We start from the raw sequence: 21,837 nt of genomic DNA on the forward strand, positions 1-21,837 counted from the left end.
ATGGATCTTTATTATTACTAGTTTGTTTTTTGGGTTTTGTTTTCATGTGATGATTGGGAAACTTGTTCACAAAAATATGTATCTGGAAATTAAAAGAATTTTCCTTATTCTTTGAACTTTTTCTAGGTTATAAGCTGAAACTCACAGTGAGCTATCAAAACTATTTTAAAGTTCTTTTTATCAGGTGACAGCTTCTTTAGGTCTTTATTTTTGGTGATCATCAAGTATCAGAACCCACTTAAAGATTTGTTACCCAGTTTTTGGAGCCAGTTACTTTCTCAAGAACTTTATTTCCAATTGTACCTTTGCCTGTCTCTCCAGGAGGTTTTTTTACCCTGGGGCAATGTGCTAAAATAAGATTAGGAATGAGTCAGAGATGTGCTTGTTTTTTTGGGAGAAGGGCAGTTGTGAAAGAAGTAGTAGAAAAGGAGTACCTGCAGACCACGGCACATTCTTAGGTAAATGTGGTTTCCTTTAGGAAAAAGTACATATGAAGGTTGAGGATCCAGACATTAATTTCCTTAAAAGTGTTCACATACCCGTGTACCCCCTAGTTCGTGGAAAACCTTCAAGTATTACCAGGGAGTAAGTACACCCTTTGGAAGAGTGCAGAAGCTACAGAATCAGACTAACCAACTGTCTCAGAACATTGTGCTTAGACTTAAGGACCCCTACAGAAATCTGAATGTTAGAATTTTTAATTTTTAAATATTTCAAATGATTTATTTGTATGTGTATAGTAATTTATTTCCCAAAGATTTTCATCTATATTATCTTAAATGATCCTCATAAGAACCCTCACAATGACACAGATGAGGTATCATTATCCACATTTCTGATTTCCTAGATTATGTGATTTGCCTACAGTCACACAGTATTAGAGTCAGGAATTAATGTCATGTTTCCATTTGTAAATTCATTGTTATTTTCTACGATATCAATTACACAATTATTTTTATTTTAAAAAAAGACAAAAGAGTGAAAGAGGAATATAGACAGAACATTGGCTTTCCTGATGTTTGAAGACTTGGGAGCTTCCAGATCATCTATTTATATACATATTTGTTCTGAAATAAGATTATGTCACCAGGCTGACAGCTTGAAAATTATTGGCAAGCCTCTTTTTCCCCAAATACTACACATAAATGAATAGAAAAATGAAAAGGCTAAGTTTGAATTATTATTCTTTTCCTGTATAACTTTGAGAGGACCTGCTTCTTTGTTTCTCAGCCGCAGATATCAAACACTTGTGTATCCTTCATAAACTAAAAATTGTTGTCAAGGTATAGTTCATATTAGGATATCCTAGCAGGTCAAGTAATGATAACATCTTCTTTCCTAACAGCACTCAAACCCAGGGCATGCTGGACCCTTTCCTGTTGTGTCGATGCACAACAACACCACAATCAATCCAACCAGCCCTACTACAGCTACTATGGCAAATGCAAATCGAGGTCCCACCAGCCCATCTGTTACAGCAATAGAGCTAATCCCCTCAGTTACCAATCCAGAAAACCTTCCATCGCTGCCAGATATTCCACCCATACAGGTTTGTATTTAAGTTGAATGCGAGATTCAAAAACCTTGTGTTAATTAGGGTGTTTTTTAAAAATTCAGGAGCAGCATTTTTTTGAAATTTCCAAAGAGTAGAGTATAAATTAATTTGAATTTTAAAAAGTTACCTGTGCTAAAACTAACACTCCTCAGTATTTTAAAGTTATAGGGCATCAGTTTTGCTAATCTTTCTACCACCTGCCAACAGGCAAACCTTGTGTTAGATGAAGCACTCCTGGTGTGAGTTTGGATCCAGAGAGGAGACCAGGACCAAAGTGTGGTCAAATCTTTGTCAGTCCTCCGTTAGGTCCAAAAGGGATAGTTAACCTCTGTGTAAACAGGTTGGACTGAGAAAGGAAGAGGTTGGAAGGTCTAGATATCAGGCATGTTGGGGTGTATACTGAGAGAGGAAGTAATAGTGAGGAATAGAAAATGGAACATGATGGGTCTCTGAGGCGTCTTTTCCCTTTCACCTGTAACATTTTCCTGAAGAAAAATATCTTTCAGGGCCTTCTGGAATTTCATTAATTCATTTGAATTAAAAGCATTTTATTTTTAAATGTAAATATAAGCTTTGAAGGCTATACTCCTTCATCTCCTCATGTGTTGTATGAGTTATTCAGAGTCTAGGGTCACCATGGGAGCAAAGAGCAGTGAAACTAAGACGTTAGGACCTTGACTCTCTCTGTGGCTGCAGTTTAATATTTTTATGTATTTAGTGGATTTATGAGAGTTAGCTTTAAGGGATGTTTCCGTAACTTAAAATAGTTTCAAAATCACTAACTCATTGTGAATTCTCTCAATCTGATTGCTTCCCTGATATTAGGAGAGGTATTTTTTGGCTAAGCGAATGATACTTGTATTGGTGCTGAGAGTACTGGACTACAGTCATGCGCTGCATAATGACATTCCTGTGAACGATGGACTGTATATATGACAGTGGTCCCATGAGATTAGTACCATATAGCCTAGGTGTGTAGTAAGCTATACAATCTAGGTTTGTGTAAGTACACTCTGATCACACAACGATGAAATCATCTAACGATGCATTTCTCAGAATTATCCCCATTGTTAAGCAACACATGACTGTATATAGAATGGAAAATTTTGGAATATATCTATAAAAAATAAAATTTCTAAGTTGTAAGCTTATTTACAAAGTACTTTCACAGGTAGTATATCAGTTTAATGCTTGACATCATCTCATATGATATGTAGTATCCCTATTTGATGAATGAGAGTGAAGAGAGGTTAGTGACTTTCTCGGAGTCACCCAGTAAATGGAAAAGTTGGAATTCAAAGCCCAGATTCCTGATTACAAGTCCAGTTCTCTCCCCATTATACGTAGAGATAGCATAGAGGTAGTTTGCGATTGTACACCTGGGAAGGTATAGTATTGAGAAGCTTTGGGGAACCAGAGAGAGGTATGTACAGTGTTAAAGGAGTCATTCAGGTTTTGTTAAGCATTTCCTGTCAACTAAAGTCCTTGGGGATTGAGGATAAAAAGATAAACAAGACTTGGTTTCAGTTCTTAAAGAAACTTTCAAAGGGAGAAGGAAGGTTGCTAATATCAAACTTAATGTAAGTTGCTAGGGCTACTCTGACCTTGGTTCAGTTTTTTCTCACATAGACTAGATGGTGGAAGTGTAGATGCTTCCCATCTTTGAAAAGTGTGGCATCAAAAGGGGAATGGGCCCATAATAGACTTTCCCTGTCATCTTGCCTAGAAGAACTTTGAGATCAAGACAAGAAACTCTGAAATATGTCCCCTCCCATCTTTTACTTTTTAAGGTGGAGTAGGAGAAGCAGAATCCATGCCTTCTTCTATGAACTTCTCTTCCTCGCAGACATGTTGTCTAACCTTATTTTTATTTACTGATTTATTAAAAGTATCATCGACTTTTAGAAATTGAGATATAATTCACATACCATAAAAATCCAACTTTTAAAAATGTACAATTCATTGGTTTTTAATATATATTCACAATATTGTGCAACCATCACCACCATTTAATTCCAGACCATTTTCCTCACCCCAAGAGAAATTCTGTACCCATTAGCAGTCACTTTCCATTTTCCTCTCTCCCAACCCCTGGAAACCACTAATTTACTTTCTGTTTCTATGGATTTGCCTATTCTGGACATTTTGTATCAATGGAATTATACAATATATGGCCTTATACAATATGTGGCCTTTTGTGTCTGGCTTCTTTTACTTAGCATAATGTTTTCTAGGTCCACCCATGTTGTAGCGTATATCAGTACTCAATTTCTTTTTATGGCTGAATATTCTATTGTATGGATGTACCACGTTTATTCATCCATTCATCAGTTGATAGACATTTGAGTTTCCACTTTTTGGCTGTAAGGAATAATGCTGCTGTGAACATTTGTTTGTGTACAAGTTTTTGTGTGAAGATAGGTTATCAGGTTTCTGTGGTAAATTTCTAGGAGTGGAATTTCAGGGTCATATTGTGAGTATGGTTAAGTGTTTGAGGAACTGCCAAACTATTTTCCACAGTGGCTGTGCCATTTTACATTTCTACTAGCAGTGCATGAGGATTTCAGTTTCTCCACATCACAACAGCTGTTATCGTCACATACTTTTAAAAGCAATTAGAGGTGATTTCTGCAAAAGTACAACCACAGTAAGAAGTAGTTAACCATATGAACCAGAAATGGAAAGGGAAGCAAACCTATCATCTCTTGAAGAATCACCTAAATTTTTCTCCTATCCTGTAGTTTCCATGGTATGATAAAAAGAAACCTGGGGGAGGCTACACAGGAAACAGACAAGGTAGCATTAACTATGCAATGCCAACAAGACATAAATACAAAGGCAATTTTGGGTATTTGTTGATATGTCTCAATACTGCTTATTACAGCCATCTAGTGTAGAGTAGAAGTTGATTTAAATAGAATTCTCTCAACCTGAATTAATTTTTATTTTGCTCTACCATCCGTCTCCAGCATAGTGATAATGCATATTAGTAATTTTGACCTTGAGGGGGGGATATATGATAAACCTGAATATTTTTTGAATAGATACATGAATATAAGATTCTGGCCAGATTAGATTATAATTAATAGATCTAGTGTTCTAATGATTTATTTTATTAAATTCTTTGTGAACAGTTTTCCATATATGGCATACTTAGTAACTGTTAATTTATCTGGATATTATACTTGATATTAGGAAGTATTGGGAAAACTGTGTTTCTGATATTCACATGTAAATTTAAATGTTATAGAATACCCAGTTCTGTACTGTGTTCCCAACACTGGCTAAATTAATCAGTCTTTTCCATCTTTACTACCCTGACAGATAAAAATGATGTTGATTTCATTTACATTTCTGTTATTTGTATGGTTGGTTATCTTTTCTTAGGTTCATTGGTTGTTTGTATTTCTTCAGTGGATTTTTTTTTTCCTTTTAATTCATAGAAATTATTTGTATAACACATGTTCCATGCAATTACTCAAGGATGCTCAAGAAACAATGGTTTAATGAATAAATAAATTAATATTTTTTCCAATTAGACCTCTAACTTTATTTTGACTCTTCATGTCTAGTGAAACTTGGAGGTGAATGCTTCAGCTAGCATTTCCCTGTTAGAGATGTAATGGTGTCAGGGAAGCCCTTCTATGTACTTTCGGTTTGCCTCTTCCTAATCTGTCCACTCTTCTAGCCTTAGGGTTGTCCCTCTGGCCAGAGATAAAAATTGCAGGTGGGAGAGTATAAAAGGAGTGGGAGTAGAGGTAGGTAACATGGGACTTTCATGTCTGTTTTGAATCATCCCCTCCTCCTCTATGTTTACGTAAGATGTAGCCCAGCTTCTATCTGTGGCCCACATTAGGAGCTGCCCCTCTTCACAAATCTCCCAGTTGACTTTAGTTGCAGTTAGGGATTCTCCTGTAGTTACAGCCTACAAGTGAATCCTTGGCCAATAGCTGTGACCACCGAACAGGCACAATTACTAGTATCCCTTAATTGTCCCTCCAGCTAGCCCATAGCCTACTCTCACCTTCAGCCCTGTATGTCTCTAACATGAAGTTTTTTAAAGGCTTTAGTGAGAAAGACTTTTATTGAGAAAGGCCTGTTTACCTTTTTTTTTTGAGGTATAATTGACATATATTAGTTTCAGGTGTACAACATAGTGATTCGATATTTGTATACATTTCAGAAACCACAATACGTTTAGTTAACACCCATCACCAAACATAGTTACAAAAAAATTTTTTTTTCTTGTGATGAGGACTTTTAGGATTTATTCTCTTAGCAAGTTTCAAATATGCAATAGAGTATTATTACCTGTACGGTCGTATGCTGCATAATGACGTTTCTAGTCAATGACAGACTGCATATATGATGGTGGTCCCATAAGATTAATACCATATAGCCTAGGTGTGTTGTAGCCTATACCATCTAGATTTGTGTGCGAACATTCTATGATGTTCAGCCAGTGATGAAATGGCCAAGTGATGCATTTCTCGGGATGTATCCCTGTCATGAAGTGACACATGACTGTAGTCATCATGCTGTACATTGCCTCCTGATGATTTTATAACTGAAAGTTTGTACTTTTTGACCCTCTCCACCCGTTTTGCCCACCCCACACCCGCTGCCTCTGGCAACCACAAACCTGCTCTCTGTATCTTTGAGCTTAGTTTTTTGTTTTTTGTTTTGCTTTTAGATTCCACATATAAGTGAAATCATACAGTATTTGTCTTTCTTTGTCTGATTTATTTCACTTAGCATAATGCCCTCAAGGTTTGTCTGTGTTGTTGCAAATGGCAACATTTATTTCTTTTTTATGGCTGAATAATATTCCATTGTGTGCATATGTGTGTGTGTATATATATTTATATACACCACATTTTCTTTATTCATCCATCGATGGGCACTTAGGTTGTTTTTATATTTTGGCTATTGTAAATAATGCTGCAGTGAACATAGGAGTGTGTGTATCTTTTTGAATTAGTGTTTTTGTTTTCTTTGGATACATACCCAGAAGTGGAATTGCTGGTCATATGGTAGTTCTATTTTTAATTTTTTGAGGAACTTCCATACTGTTTTCCATAGTGGCTGCACCAATTTACATTCCCACCAATAGTGCATAAGTGTTCCCTTTTCTCCATATCCTTGCCAACACTTATTATTTTTTTTTTTAAAGATTTTATTTATTTTATTTTTTCCCCCCAAAGCCCCAGTGGATAGTTGTGTGTCATAGCTGCACATCCTTCTAGTTGCTGTATGTGGGACTCGGCCTCAGGATGAACGGAGAAGTGGTGCCTCGATGCGCACCCTGGATCCGAACCCGGGCCGCCAGCATCGCAGCGCGCGCACTTAACCACCAAGCCACAGGGCCGGCCCGCCAACACTTATTATTTCTCGTCTTTTTAATGATAGCCATTCTAACAGGTGTGAGGTGATTTCTCATTGTGGTTTTGATTTGCATTTCCTTGATGATTAGTGATGTTGAGCACCTTTTCATGTACCTGTTGGCCATCTGTGTGTCTTCTTTGGAAAAATGTCTACTCAGATCTTCTGCCCATTTTTTAATCAGATTATTCTTTTGCTATTGAGTTGTATGAGTTCTTCATATATTTTTGGATATTAAGCCCTTATTAGATATATGATTTGCAAATATTTTCTCCTATTCAGTGGGTTGCCTTTTATTTTTTTGATGGTTTCCTTTGCTGTGCAGAAGATTTTTAGTTTGATGTAGTCCCACTTATTTATTTTTTCTTTTGGAGTCAGATCAAAAAAGTCATCACCAAGACCATTGTCAAGGAGCTTTACTGCCTTTGTTTTCTTCTGGGAGTTTTATGGTTTCAGGTCTTACATTCAAGTCTTTAAAACTGTTTTGAGTTAATTTTTGTGTATGGTGTAAGAGAGTGGTCCAGTTTCATTCTTTTGCATGTGGCCGTCCAGTTTTCCTAGAACCATTTATTGAAGAGACTGTCCTTTCCACATTGCATATTCTTGGCTCCTTTGTCTTAAATTAATTGACCATATATGTGTGTGATTATTTCTGGACTCTATTCTGTTTCTTTGATCTATGTGTCTGTTTTTATGCCAATACCATACTGTTTTGATTACTATAGCTTTGTAATATAGTTTGAAATAAGGGAGTGTGATGCTTCCAGCTTTGTTGTTTTTTCTCAAGTTGCTTTGGCTATTTGGGGTCTTTTGTGGTTCTGTATAAATTTTAGGATTGTTTGTTCTATTAATGTAAAAAATGCCATTGGAATTTTGATAGTTTTTTTTGCTTGAGGAAGATTAGCCTTGAGCTAATATCTGTGCCAGTCTTCCTCTATTTTTTTGTATGTGGGACACAGCCACAGCGTGTGTGGTGAGTGGAGTAGGTCCATGCCTGGGACCCGAACCTGCGCACGTGGCCCACCAAAGTGGAGCGTGTGGGACTTGAACCACTCTGCCACAGGGCCTGGCCCGGGATGATTTTCTTAATTTCTCTTTCTGATAGTTTGTTAGTATATAGAAATGCAACAGATTTTTGTATATTGATTTTACTGAAGTTTACTGAATTCCTTTAACAGTTTTTTGGTGGTGTCTTTAGGATTTTCTATATGTAATATCATGTCATTTGCAAATAGTGACAGTCTTACTTCTTCCTTTCCAATTGAGATGCCTTTTATTTCTTTTTCTTGCCTAATTGCTCTGGGAACAACTTCCAGTACTATGTTAAATAAAAGTGATGAGAATGGGCATCCTTGTCTTGTTCCTGATCTTAGAGGAAAAGCTTTCAGCTTTTTACCACTAAGAATGGTGTTAGCTGTGGACTTGTAATATATGGCCTTTATTGTGTTGAGGTACATTCCCTCTATACCTACCTTGTTGAGAGTTTTTATCATAAATTGATGTTGAACCTATTTACTTTTGGAGGGAGTCCTCCCTTGCCTCTGATATGTTGTGAGCTGCTTTATTCTGGTCATTTTCTTATCATTCCAGTTCTGCTTGGTTTATGTCTATAGTTTTCTCTAAAATTTCTACCTTGTTGACATCATTCCCTGTTTATAGCCATGAAAATCAGTGTGATTTTGAGAGGAAAGGAGAGCAAGAAGTGAATGTATATGTTCAGTTTTCTTGAACGAGAAGTAGATCTGCATAAAAAGTAATCTGGCCTCTAGCAGGAGAGATTAAAAGGGTGAAGTGTGGGTACAAGTAGACAAACATGAAGATTAGGAATCATTTAAGTAAGAATAGTTTGATGATCTCTTATATGAAATAGTGTGAAATTTTAGTTAAGGTAATTTTCATAATTAAATAGTATCTGTTTACTATTTCTTACGTAAATATTTTCTCATTTCCTCATCACAGTCTTCAATGTAGGTGGGATGTTTTAAAGATAGGAAACTGATGTTCAAGTTGGGAACCAGCCCAAGTCATAGTGCCAGATCCTCTGGCTTTAGCTTAATGCCTGTAAGTGAGAAAAGGGCTTGGTTCTCCTATTGACTGCCTTGTTTTTGTGCATAGTAAGGGACCTTATATCTCAGGAGAAGGACTTTCTGTTGAGTATAAAAACTTTTCAAAGCTTTAAGTTACTTACTAACATGATTAAATTTCTATTGAGGTGAATGATTCTGGCAGGACTATGGATATTGAAATAAAGGGAGGGACTGGGGCCAAGGATACTGAAAAATAGGATCCTGCATCAACTTTGAGAAAAGGCAAAAGTGTCAGTGTGTCAGCTATTTTCATAGTAGAACATGAAGGATTTAGTGGATTACTGGGGTTTTTCTTGAGCTGCTGGGTATTTGTTGAGTAATATTAATTATAGCTTTATCACATAAACTTTATACTGTGTGGGTCCTCAGGGGAGCCTAAGGAAGCGATAATTAAGCCAAGTTTGATACAGGACAATCTGTTTATTAATAAACTGTGAGCATAAAAGCAATTATACTAATGAAATTAATAACTTCTCTGCTTTAATCAAAGCAAATTTATCTTTTCTTTCTCTTTAGTTGGAAGATGCTGGTTCAAGTAGTTTAGATAATCTACTAAGTAGATACATCTCAGGCAGTCACCTACCCCCACAGCCTACAAGTACCATGAATCCCTCCCCAGGACCCTCTGCCCTATCTCCAGGATCATCAGGTAAAGTCAACTGAGGTACTGCCTCATTTCTTTATCACGTAAAGTATCTCTCAGTATATGTGTTAGTTAGGGTTCTCCAGAAAAACAGAACTAATAGGAGTGTATGTGTGTCTGTGTAGAGGGAGATTTTAAGGAATTGGCTCATGTGATTGCTAGGGCTGGCAAGTCCGAAATCTGTAGGGCAGGTATGCAGGCTGGGGACCCAGGGAAGAATTGATGTTATAATCTTGAGTCTGGAGGCAAAATTTCTTTTTCCTCTGGGGACCTCAGTCTTTTCTCTTAAGGCCTTCAGCTGATTGGATGAGACCCTCCCACATTATGGAGGTTGATCTGCTTTACTCAAAATCTACTGATTTAAATGTTAATCACATCTAAAAAAAGATACCTTCAGAGCAACATCTAGACTAGTGTTTGGCCAAACAGCTAGGTACTATATTCTAGCCAAATTAACACATAAAATTAACCATCATAGTAACATCATATTTTTTTTCCTGGTTGTTCTAATTATTTTTCTTCAAATAGGGTTGAGTCTTCAGCTAACGGAAGTAATATTGATGTATATCTGTGATGTACACTGTTCAGAACTCTAATGTATACCTCCCCCAATCTTCAGTTGTATTCATGTTCTTTGTTGGATTTGTAGATATATTTACTTCCCATGTCTTGTATTTTACGATACAGAGAATCAGTTGAAGAGTTCTTTGGTTTCAGCCCAAGTTTAAGACACTTTGTAAAATAATGAAAAATTAAAAAATTGTTTAAAAAACAAGAGTTGAAGAAAAGCAAGTGAATTTTCAAATTGTAATTTCAAAATAAAAACTTAAATTTACTGGAAAGTATTAAAATGTGACTAATCATAAGTCAGTGAGATACAGATCTCTTCCAAAATCCCAATTGATTTATTGACCCTATTACCATGAATGAATAATTAAAGCAACTCCAAACAGATTGACAGGGCGGAAGTGGTTAGGGAATATATTTTTCTGGTATAAGTTAAATGTTATTTCTTTCTTACTGAAGCGGATCATCTCATTATTTCTAGAGTGAGAATACTTCAAATTTAAATGCAGGTTTTGCATGAGATGCATCATTAATACAGTTTTTGAGTCATATAATTATTGAGGTTTAATATAATTATTCCAGAACTTCTAAAAAAAGAATAATTAATAGGAATCCAAGTAGGATATTTACCAGATGACTTGGAGTGGGATGGCAAATAGCTTTCTCTTGATCTGGTGGTTTTCATTGATTGAATAGCATTTCTCTGGGGAGGATTCTGAGAATGGCGTCTGGGCTTAGCTGAAAGAATCTGGTTGATGTCTGCCAAAGGTTACATGTGCTATCCCTGATTTCAAGACTAAGACTAGGTATGATTTCCAAGAATTTCTGAATTGCATTATAATAATCTTGAATTCTGTAACTAGTGGGTAAAATTCTGAATGTTCTTATCTGCATTGATGTTCACTTTGACTTATTTTTCAGGTTTATCCAATTCTCACACACCTGTGAGACCCCCTAGTACCTCTAGTACTGGTAGTCGAGGCAGGTGAGTATTATATTAATAGCTTTTTTTTGCCTTTGTATTAAGAAAAATTTCAAATATGTATTTTAAAAAGTAGAATATTACAGTGAACTCCCATATACTTAACAAACCAGCTTCAACAATTATCAAGTTATGGCGTCTGTTTCATCTGTACTCCCACCCATTCTCCCTTGGTCTGGATTATTTTGAAACAAATTTTAGCCATCTTATCATTTCACTTGCAACTATTTCAGTATATATCACTTAAAGGTAAGCATTTAAAAATTTTATAACCACAGAACCAGTATTACACCTAAAAAAATTTAACAACTAATTCTTTGACAATAGTAGAGATCTAGCTAATTTTCAGATTTCCAAATTTTTCCCATAAATGCCTTTCCTTAAAAAAAACTTCTTATATCAGATTCAAATAAGGTCTATACATTGCCATAAACAGATATGTTGAGGTCAAAATCAATGTCTTTTTTAAAGCAATGTATTGTTTCTCCTACAGAATTTTTCCATTTCCCCACCTTGTCATTTTACGTATACTGCCTGTTGTTTTTTCTCTACATTGGTATTTAGATCAGGAGATTTGATCAGATTCAGGTTTGACTGGGGGAAAGGTATGGGAGAATACTTCATTGGTGGTGGGTGTGTTCTTCCATCAAGGGCACATAATGTCTTGTTGTTTTTGTTTGTTTGTTTTTGTGATAGCAACCATTGATGATCATTGATTGCCTAGCTCTATTATTTTTTTAAACTGGTTGAAAACTGATAATTATTGTATCATTCCTTTTTTTATTAGTTTAGAATAATTCCGTAAAGAGAAATGTTCTGTCATCAACTGTTTGGTTATAGGAAAGGCAAAATAAACTGATTCTTTGTCTTTATTTACTTAATAATAATGAGTTGATTCCCAGCACCCTCCATCAGTGACCAATGAGTTTTATTATTAACTTTATGAACTTATATATTTAGACATATTTTATATGTTCTAAACCATTATAGATGTTATTTTTATTGATGTTTAAATTGTTCCATGTTTGGCCTGTCAGAGCTTTTTGAAGTTGGCTCCTCAGTCCTTTTGTTATAACCCCAGTATTGTTTCCTGTTATGAAACGATATTCCAGGTTTGTCTTGTACATTTCCTGCTTCGGGCATGGAATCAGCCATTTCTCTAAGAAATCCTAGTCATCTTAGTGGGGAAATGGTGCTTGGAGACAGTCTTCTGAGTACTAGGGGCACTTGTTGCCACTGAATTGTTCATTGTTTCTTACACCTTTTTGGTGGACAGAGCTAAGAAATAGGGGGAGAGAGAATGCATGTTGTGTTAAGATAAAATACAATAAATGTTGACAGATTTTACTCTTTAGTTTGAATAACTTAGTACAATGCAGGAAAGATTTTATTTAAGATATATGAATGTTTTTTATTTGTGTATATATGTATGCAGTTTGAAGACTGGTCCTATTAAATGCTTCATTGACTTTTTAATTATACTTTTTAAATAATCAGTACTTTTAGAAGAAAAGTACAAATTGAGTGAAAAAGGTATGCATTCTCAGTAACAATACAGTCTTAGCAGTTATTCACTTCTCTTGCCAGTGGTTTTGCTTTGTTGTCTAGATAGAAATGATTAGTCATGTACCCCTCCCCTTAGCCTGTGATTACAGTGATTCAAATAAGGATGTTCTGGGTTGTTTGCTACTTGTCATCCCCTTCTCCCAATCCCCTGCCCTCAAAAGCTGAAATAGTGTTTCATTTGAGGAGGCTTCATGAACCACTGTTATTGATGTTGTTTTCTTCAGATGTTTGTGGGTAGAGAAAAATTGAAACTACTTTTGTAGAGAGAAGTGATCACTGACATTCTATAGTACTAGCCTGGGAAAATGATTGTTTACTAGACTCCTTAAATTATGTAGTGTAAGGTACCTCACACTATACAATGTGTTTTTAGGGTGTTCTGAAAGTTTAATCTATACTTTTAAAGAATTTGATGCTAAGTTTATACCACATTCCTCTTAACTGCATTATGAAGTGTCCTTATCTTCTGTAAAGTTAATAAAGTGTAAATAGTTTTCACTTTAATGAACATTACTTTTCATATAATTGTTTTTATGTACACCATACAGTCAAACATATATGATCTTTATTTGTTGTTTTTTTATTAGCTGTGGGTCATCAGGAAGAACTGCTGAGAAGACAAGTCTTAGTTTCAAGTCTGATCAAGTGAAGGTCAAGCAAGAACCTGGGACTGAGGATGAAATATGTAGCTTTTCAGGAGCTGTAAAACAAGAAAAGACAGAGGATGGCAGGAGGAGTGCCTGCATGGTAAGCTCCCACTAGTGTCTGTCAGGGATTTAAGGAGGTTACTTCACTCTTTCTTTCATCTCTCAATGTATTAGGCTGAATCTTGGTTCAGTAGATATTTATTTTTGAATTTTTATGCCTGGTACAATCCAAATATCTCTTTTCCTAACTCAACTTTTATGTCTTAAGTGTTAGCTGTAATTAATCAGAAAAGACTTCATTTTGTTAAGGACTCATTTCAAATTATCTTTTAGTTTGTAAGTGGTCAGTATTTTTGCCATGATTCTAAATTGGGTTCTATCTTGCTCTGAATTTATTAATCATTTTGCTAGTCACATTGAGTCTTGGGCCACAAAGATCCTTGGCTATTTTTCTAGACCTGTGAGCTCAGGATTATGACTGCTGACATGAAAGAAGTTTAATGAGTTTTGTGATGAGAAGATTGCCTTTGGCTTATGAGTTATTAACCATTTTATAGTTACTCAGATGGACCATTATATAAAATTTATCATATAGGATGAAGGAAGGCCCCAGTTTGCTCTTTGTTTAGAAATTTTGATCTTGGTTTTTTTCTTCCTGCCCAGGCTTATGTCTCATTTTCTACATGGTTGGCACATAGAAATTTTAGCTCAGGGTATTAGTATATTCAACACAGTACATGTAGATTTAGAAAGCAACAAATTTAGCCTTGGGTTTGGAGCAGTGTCTGTCACCTCTTCATCTAGGACTTGGTTTGGAAGATACCCCCAAAAAACTGGAGGCAAAAGGGTGGTAAAAGTTTTCTTTTACATTGTCACAATCTTCCTACATTAGTAGAATGATAAGTAGGCAGAAGAATATTTCAGAATGCTTCTCAAAAGCTATACAACAGATTCTTGAGTGAAAAATAGTGTACCATAGCTCTCTGTAGGAAAAGTATAACCCTACGCTCACTTCCTAGTCAGTGTGTTAATAGTTTAATTAATTTCCTTATTATGCAAGTGGACCAATATTAGAGAGACTGCTCCCTAAAATCATAAATTAACCTGCCTAAATAATTTCGGGGTTATTTTCATTCCTTTATGTCACTAATGTTATTTCCAAAATAATTTTAAGTTATGTCGGTGTTATCTGTATACATGTTGACATAACTTTTAGATACACACACACACTGCATATAATAAGGATTAAATGATTCTTCAAGAATTTGTCCTTGTTTTGTTTTAGTTGAGCAGTCCTGAGAGTAGCTTGACGCCACCTCTGTCAACCAACCTGCATCTAGAGAGTGAGTTGGATGCATTAGCAAGCCTGGAAAACCACGTGAAAACTGAGCCTACAGATACAAATGAAAGCTGCAAACAGTCAGGGCTCAGCAGCCTTGTTAATGGAAAGTCCCCAATTCGAAGCCTCATGCACAGGTCAGCAAGGATTGGAGGAGATGGCAACAGCAAAGATGATGACCCAAATGAAGACTGGTGTGCTGTCTGCCAAAATGGAGGGGATCTCTTGTGCTGTGAAAAATGTCCAAAGGTCTTTCACCTAACTTGTCATGTTCCAACACTTCTTAGCTTTCCAAGGTACCAGTGAAATAATTGATTTTTTTGTTGTTTATTTTGGTAAGCTAAAAAGACAACAGAAAGTTATTGAGAGCAGATGGCCTTCTTAACCCCAATGCACAGTATTTCTATTAAACATGGAGCCTATTATTCCTTTGTTGTTACCTTCTAGAGAAAAAAACTCTAAATTATGAGAGGCAAGGGTCTGAGGTGTTGGAGAAACTTAATTTCCTCTTGAAGCTGAATTTTTTATCTATTGCCATCAATCTTAATAGAGTCTACAATAATTATTTTTTTATGAATACTATTTAGTTTGAGGCAACTCTATTTGATTTTACCAAAAACTTACATTTCTAATGTTTAAAAGCTCTCAAAAGGCATTTTAAATAAAAAACAAGTACTTTGTAAGAACACTCGCAATGTCTTGGATTTTTTTTAGGAATAGCTTCCTCTTGAGCACTGGAAGCAAGTTACTTTGGAGTGCCTGCCTGAAGCACTGTGTGCAGACTTCTCAGACTTTTTCTTTTATCGTGTAGTTGGAACGTCTTTCAGTTGTTAACTTTGGAATGAATTACTGAGTTCCTTATTTAGAAGAGAAGAATTTGGGGTAAAGATAAAGAAAGAAAGATTGGGGGAAAATATGAGCATTATCTTCAGACTGTTTGACCCCATGGCAGCCAAATCTGGTTTCAAGTATTAAAACATTCATTGATGAGCACTCAAGGCAAGCTGATGATACTAGCTAATAGAGTGGAACAGATGTGCTAGGCTGGGTTATGAAACCTGGAGTCTGATCGTAATTCTGTAGTGAACTAACTTAATTAGCTTGGGCAGTTCACTGATTTTCAGGGCTTAGTTTCTACATCTACAAGTGGTAGAGTTTGGATTAGAAGAGCTCTTTTTCTTACCTTCTATTTAACGTTTTATGTTCATGCAATTCATCTCTGGTTGATTTCAGAGACCATAAAATAGTAGTCATACTTTCTTCTTTAGCTTTCCCCTTTCCGCAACCCTTACCCCCAAATTTCTTTTTAAGTGAAAGTAAACCAGTGTTCTTAGGAAAACCCAGCTTCTTTCTGCCTGTAGATAAAAAACAGACATTTCGTCTCAGATTCCTGAGAAAGCAGTGATTTTAGTTGAATAATGAATGCTATCTTTTTTGAAAATTCAGCATTTTGGATTAGAAAAGTGGTAATATATAATCAGTGCCAGAATATTTTTCTAAAGAATTGTAATTCTTACCTAAAAGTTAGGAGGTATAGTCATTTGTCAGAGACGTAATAAGGGCCTTCTTTTTCTTTACTGTTTTAGAAAAGAAAAGCGTTGAAATTTTGGTTTTGAAATGAAGAGTTTTCATATTTTTATTCTCTTTGGATAGTAACAGTTGGATTGTTAGAATTTTGCCACTGAATGCTTTCTCTCAAAGGCAGATGCTTTGGAAGGAATTGAAACTATTGACACAGATTAGTGCATTCTCTAGACTTAGAATTTATATATGGTGGGGGAAGAATGGGGGAGAATGAATATGAATGAATCATATTGGAGTTTATGATTTGATAGAAATCCTGATGTAAACAAATTGTAGACTGAGCAGATTTAAAAGATAAGAAGTATATGTGCATGTGCTTGCACTTGCCAGGTGTGTGTGTGTGTGTGTGTGTGTGTATTCTAGTGTATTCTAGGCTTTTGACTGGTCATAAAAAAAGAATGTTTTTATTTTTGGCATGCTTAATACATGCCAGAACAGTACAAGATACCTGAGGAACTCCATATCTTGTACTCTTTTCTTATTCGTGAATATGGGGTCATTGTGGTGGTAATACTGGAGTACTGATGCTGCAAGTACTGATCATCAACTTTGTGCTATGAAGAAACCTCTTTTGAATGCAGAGATACCGGTTTTATAATGCTTTACAGAAGGTAATCAATTGAAGAATGACTGGCAAAAGTTTTTATCACACAACTTCACTTTATGAAATTTGACAAGAATATGGAACCTCCCTTCCCCCCAGAAAGTAGAAAGGAAAGAAAACAAACTGGAGCCTTACTTCTAGGGAACTGGCTTTGCTAGAGCAGGCTTTGTTATAATTACATGGACTAATTGCCTGTTTCCCTCTTTAGTGGGGACTGGATATGCACATTTTGCAGAGATATTGGGAAACCAGAAGTTGAATATGATTGTGATAATTTGCAGCATAGTAAGAAGGGGAAAACTGCACAGGGGTTAAGCCCCGTGGACCAAAGGGTAAGTGTCAAATAAGTTGATTTATTATTAGGGATTCTGTAGTTGTCTGGCTGTGCATCTTTTTTTTTTTCCAGTGTAATATACATATAACCTGATAAATTTTCATTTTTAATCTCATCATCTGATGGTATGTTGATGGCTTCTGAAATCTTATCTCTAGCCTTCAGTTCCATACTCGTACATCCAGCTTCCTTGTACTTGACACGTCCCAACCAAAATCTTGATTTCTAATCTTCTCCTTCAAAAATCAAAAGCAATAAACAAGTAGATAACAACATAAAAACTGTTCTCGTCCCCTGGTATTTCCCATCGTTAAATGTTACCACCATTCATCTCTGTTCCTCAAGCTGGAAATCTATTAGAAATAAAAGAATCAGGAATGACTATGATACCATTTTCTTAACTTCCCCTCACCATTGCCTTCTGAGACAGCCCTCATAGTTTTTCATCTGCACTATTGTAATAATGTCCTCGCTGGACTCCCTGGTTCTACTCTTACTCCCTTATAGTCCATTTTCTGAACTGTGCATAGTGTTCTTTTTAAAAATGTAAACAAGTATATCACTTCCTTACTTAAAATCCTCTAATAGCTTCCCATCATATTAAACATGAAATCCAAATCCTCTTCTCACTTTACTTAGATTTCTGCTGATCTGGTCTGTAGTCTAATCTCCAAAGACAAAATATCTTTCACATAGTGCTGTGGTCATTACAGTTATGTTTGGCTCTAATGTGATGTTTATACTTGCAAAATCCCTCCTCCACTATCTATGAAGAAAAGGAATGTGATTAGAGTGTACAAACTTACATTAAAAGAAGTTTAAGCAAATGAAAACTATAAACATAAAATGCATTTTAGTTTACTTCTGATTGTGTAAAAAAATTCTAGAATTGGATTGAGAAGACACAGACAGTTTTTATTTAATTTTGAACCCGAGTGGAATCATTTCAAGAAAGGGAATAACAACATGTGTCCTGCCTGCCTCAGAGAATTATAATGAGTAGCAACAGGGGTAATTTATAGATTACCAGGTAATCTATACATTTTTGCACAAAATGCTGTATGTTGCTTTTATGACTCCTTTCCATTTGTATAAATAACTGAGAGTTAATAGATAAATTACCTTAGTTATCAGATAAGAACAAAGGCTCTCTGTTTTTGATAAGTTCATTTAGAGTAGAACAGAAGATAGTCTCAAAATGAAATGGAAAACAGGGCAGTTTTCTTTGGGTATATATATTTTGTTGGATAGCCAGTATGTGGGAGGCTTATGTTCAATTTGTTGTAATAATACTTTGTAGTGATAAAGTTCTCATTCTCAGGAATATCCTATTAGGGGAAAAAACATTTCATGGGTTTTCCTTTCTTTTCTTGGGCCAGAAGTGTGAACGTCTTCTGCTTTACCTCTATTGCCATGAACTAAGTATTGAATTTCAGGAGCCAGTTCCTGCTTCGGTGAGTTGTTTACCTTAGTACCTCCCTGGTGAAGAGTTTAGTATATAATACTTAAGAGTATGGGCTCTGGCCTAGACTGCTTGTATTAAAACTCAGGCTTCTTGAATAATCTCCTCAACCTCTCTAAAGCTCTAATTTTCTTTTCTAATACTATTTTTTTCTTTATTGGGTTATTCTGAGGATTATATACGATAACCTGTGTAAAATGTTGTGCATAGTACCTGTTAATGTCATAAGTACTTCTTATTAATCAGGAATTTTGTTAGAGCTAAATGGATGTGAGATTCACTTGCTAAATTGCAGTGTATTTTTAAAGATTTTGTTGCTGTGATGAAAATTTAATGAGTTTAATTTCTGTGTCCTCTTTTAAGATGGACATAAGGGATACAGGTACAATGGGAGGAATCTTGAACTAGGAGTCAGAAGACTTCTCTCAGTTCTACCATTAATCAGCTTATAACTTTGAGGAAATTACATAATTTTCTGCCTCTATTTTTTTTAATTGTACAGTGGGAGTATTGGACTAAATTATTTTTAAGATTCCAGTTCTATGATTCTAGGCTCTGTACCTTGGGGAGAAAACAATCTCTATGTAAGTATTAATTTGAATAAAAGTGTAAAATTGAAACTTTCACACTGGCTCTGCCTTCATAAGCCCTCTAAAGAACAGTCAAGATTAAGAAAACACTGTGGGGAAATTTTGCAATTAAAGTCTCTGAAGTCCCAAGGTAAAAGGGATACCAGGGTGCCTGGTGCCTCATAAATGGGATTAGAATATGCTACACACATTTTATTTGCTCACCATCAGTTGCTGAATTAAGATTTTATTGAATACTAGGCCTGTTACAGAATATTAAATAGACTTGTTTACTGGATAGGCTCAGAAATGAATTTTAAAGCACCAAAGGTCTAGACACAAGGAAGATGTTCTGTGAGAATAGTAATCATCTGATACTAGGAAGTCTGTCTTGTCTTCAAATGCAGGGAATTTACAGTAGAAAATGACTTTCAGATATTTTCTTTTCATTAACTATTTAAATTGCTTCTCATGCACACCTGAAATTTATGTAATGTAAACCAATGTTACCTCAATAAAAAATAAAGATATTAAAAATACAAAAAAATAAATAAAATTAAACTTCAGATTCAGATAAATAAATAAATTGCTTCTCTGTGTTCATTTATTTCCTAAGGATACAAATTTTTGGCCAAGAGCAGGGGCCAGAACTCCCCCCAGCATGATCACTTAATGATTAATAAAAATTTTTCTTGTGTTATTACAGTCTTTCTCCCTCTGTTTGCTATGTCCAGAGTTCTTTGTGATATAAAGTTATATCCTCTAAAAGATAACGTATTCTAATAATAATAATACATTTTGTAGTCATTTTTTTTTTCTTTCTTTCCAAAAGAAACTCTTTAAAAAGTCTGATGAGCCAGATGTGTCGTTAATACTAGTGGTTGGCTACCCTTGTTAATTGCTTTTTTTCTAACTCTACTTATTAAAGATAGAACTTTGGGGCCTTCACTAACCATGGAGACTGCTACATATTGTAAATATGATTTGATTTTCATGATATAATTGGAGCAGAAGATTTCAAGTACATCACTGTACCCCAAATTTGCAAGCAGCTGGCTCAAAAATCAACACATTTTTTTCTAAAATTAATATGCTGTGCATTTTCAAATTAAACAATTTGGTGTTTTTGGAGAATCCTTATCTATCCTTATTTATTTGTTTCTTTAGATACCAAACTACTATAAAATTATAAAGAAACCAATGGATTTATCCACCGTGAAAAAGAAGCTTCAGAAAAAACATTCCCAACACTACCAAATCCCAGATGACTTTGTGGCTGATGTTCGTTTGATCTTCAAGAACTGTGAAAGGTTTAATGAAGTATGTTAACTTCCAAACTATAGTGTCTTGGATTATTAGTTTTTGTTTGTTTGGTTGTTTTGTTTTTTGGATTTTGTTTTTCCTGCCAAGAGATATATCTAATTAGATTTAAAAATTTTTTTCTGCTTCAGTTCTATTAAAAGTAAAATTTGATTGCATCCACAGCTCCAAGGAAGACAGTTTACTGTGTATAATTTGAAGTATATGCTTAAATATAAGAAGAATATTGAATGTAGCTTCCTGAACAAGTTAAGGGTTGAGATAACTATAGAACATAGTCTGTAGTTAGGTGTATTTTGTGGGTAATGATTATAAACAGCCTATATTTTGGGTACATTTAGGGAAGGCGTTTGTACCGGTGTCCTTTTATTATTGACTATATAAACGTAGAACCTTAAAATCATAAACTAATCTCTGGTAGCTCATGTTGAATAGTAGCCCAGAGTATATGATCTCAGCAGTGTGATCTCAGCAATGTGATTTTCTGATCTCAGCAATGTGATTTTCATTAACTTTGGTTATGTATTTTTTTGAGGGTAAGGATGAGCTATCCATACCTTGGGAAGAAATGTGATACATACGTCCTTCAAACATACGTCCTTCAAGGAAATTATTTTTGTTATCTTTGGGAAAAGTCAAGTCTCTTATTGTTAAGGAAGGTTTTGATTATTAGAAGAAAATCTTCTAAATCTAAATCTTCACAAAATCTTTAAAAAGATTAATACTAAAATCTCTTTTTTATTGCTGATGAAATTTGGGTACCATATGACTGTGCTAAAATAAATCACATCGAATCATTTAAAATGTACACATAGCTGCCTCTGGAAGCATGTAGGTGACTTTTTTTTAAGAATCTGTTTTATTTTTATTTATTTATTTATTTATTTTTTGTGAGGAAGATCAGCCCTGAGCTAACATCCATGCCAATCCTCCACTTTTTTGCTGAGGAAGACTGGCCCTGAGCTAACATTCGTGCCCATCTTCCTTCACTTTATGTGGGATGCCGCCACAGCATGGCCTGACAAGCGGCGCGTTGGTGCGCACCCAGGATCCGAACCCGGGCCGCCAGCGGCGGAGCGCACGCACTTAATGGCTACGCCACGGGGCCAGCCCCATAGGTGACTTTTTAAAATTAAAAAAAAATACCTTTATTAGGTGAAAAGTCTAGTCGCCTTCACAGTAATGTACCACAGAGA

The 21,837-nt window shown here is 35.4% G+C and overlaps 1 protein-coding gene across 2 annotated transcripts in view; it reads left to right on the forward strand.

Moving 5' to 3' along the window:
* TRIM33 (tripartite motif containing 33) overlaps window positions 1-21,837 on the forward strand; it is a 119,825-nt gene that overhangs the window by 92,252 nt on the left and 5,736 nt on the right. For both annotated transcript variants that reach the window (XM_004421099.3, XM_087445110.1), the window contains exons 11-18: window positions 1,346-1,549; window positions 9,541-9,673; window positions 11,156-11,219; window positions 13,370-13,529; window positions 14,715-15,064; window positions 17,165-17,288; window positions 18,670-18,744; window positions 20,489-20,641. In XM_004421099.3, the coding sequence (XP_004421156.2) occupies window positions 1,346-1,549; window positions 9,541-9,673; window positions 11,156-11,219; window positions 13,370-13,529; window positions 14,715-15,064; window positions 17,165-17,288; window positions 18,670-18,744; window positions 20,489-20,641 (1,263 nt within the window). The remainder of the gene's footprint in view (window positions 1-1,345; window positions 1,550-9,540; window positions 9,674-11,155; window positions 11,220-13,369; window positions 13,530-14,714; window positions 15,065-17,164; window positions 17,289-18,669; window positions 18,745-20,488; window positions 20,642-21,837) is intronic.

Source organism: Ceratotherium simum, chromosome 2, assembly GCF_057802395.1.
Source record: "Ceratotherium simum simum isolate JZ-2026a chromosome 2, ASM5780239v1, whole genome shotgun sequence".
NCBI lineage: Eukaryota > Metazoa > Chordata > Mammalia > Perissodactyla > Rhinocerotidae > Ceratotherium > Ceratotherium simum.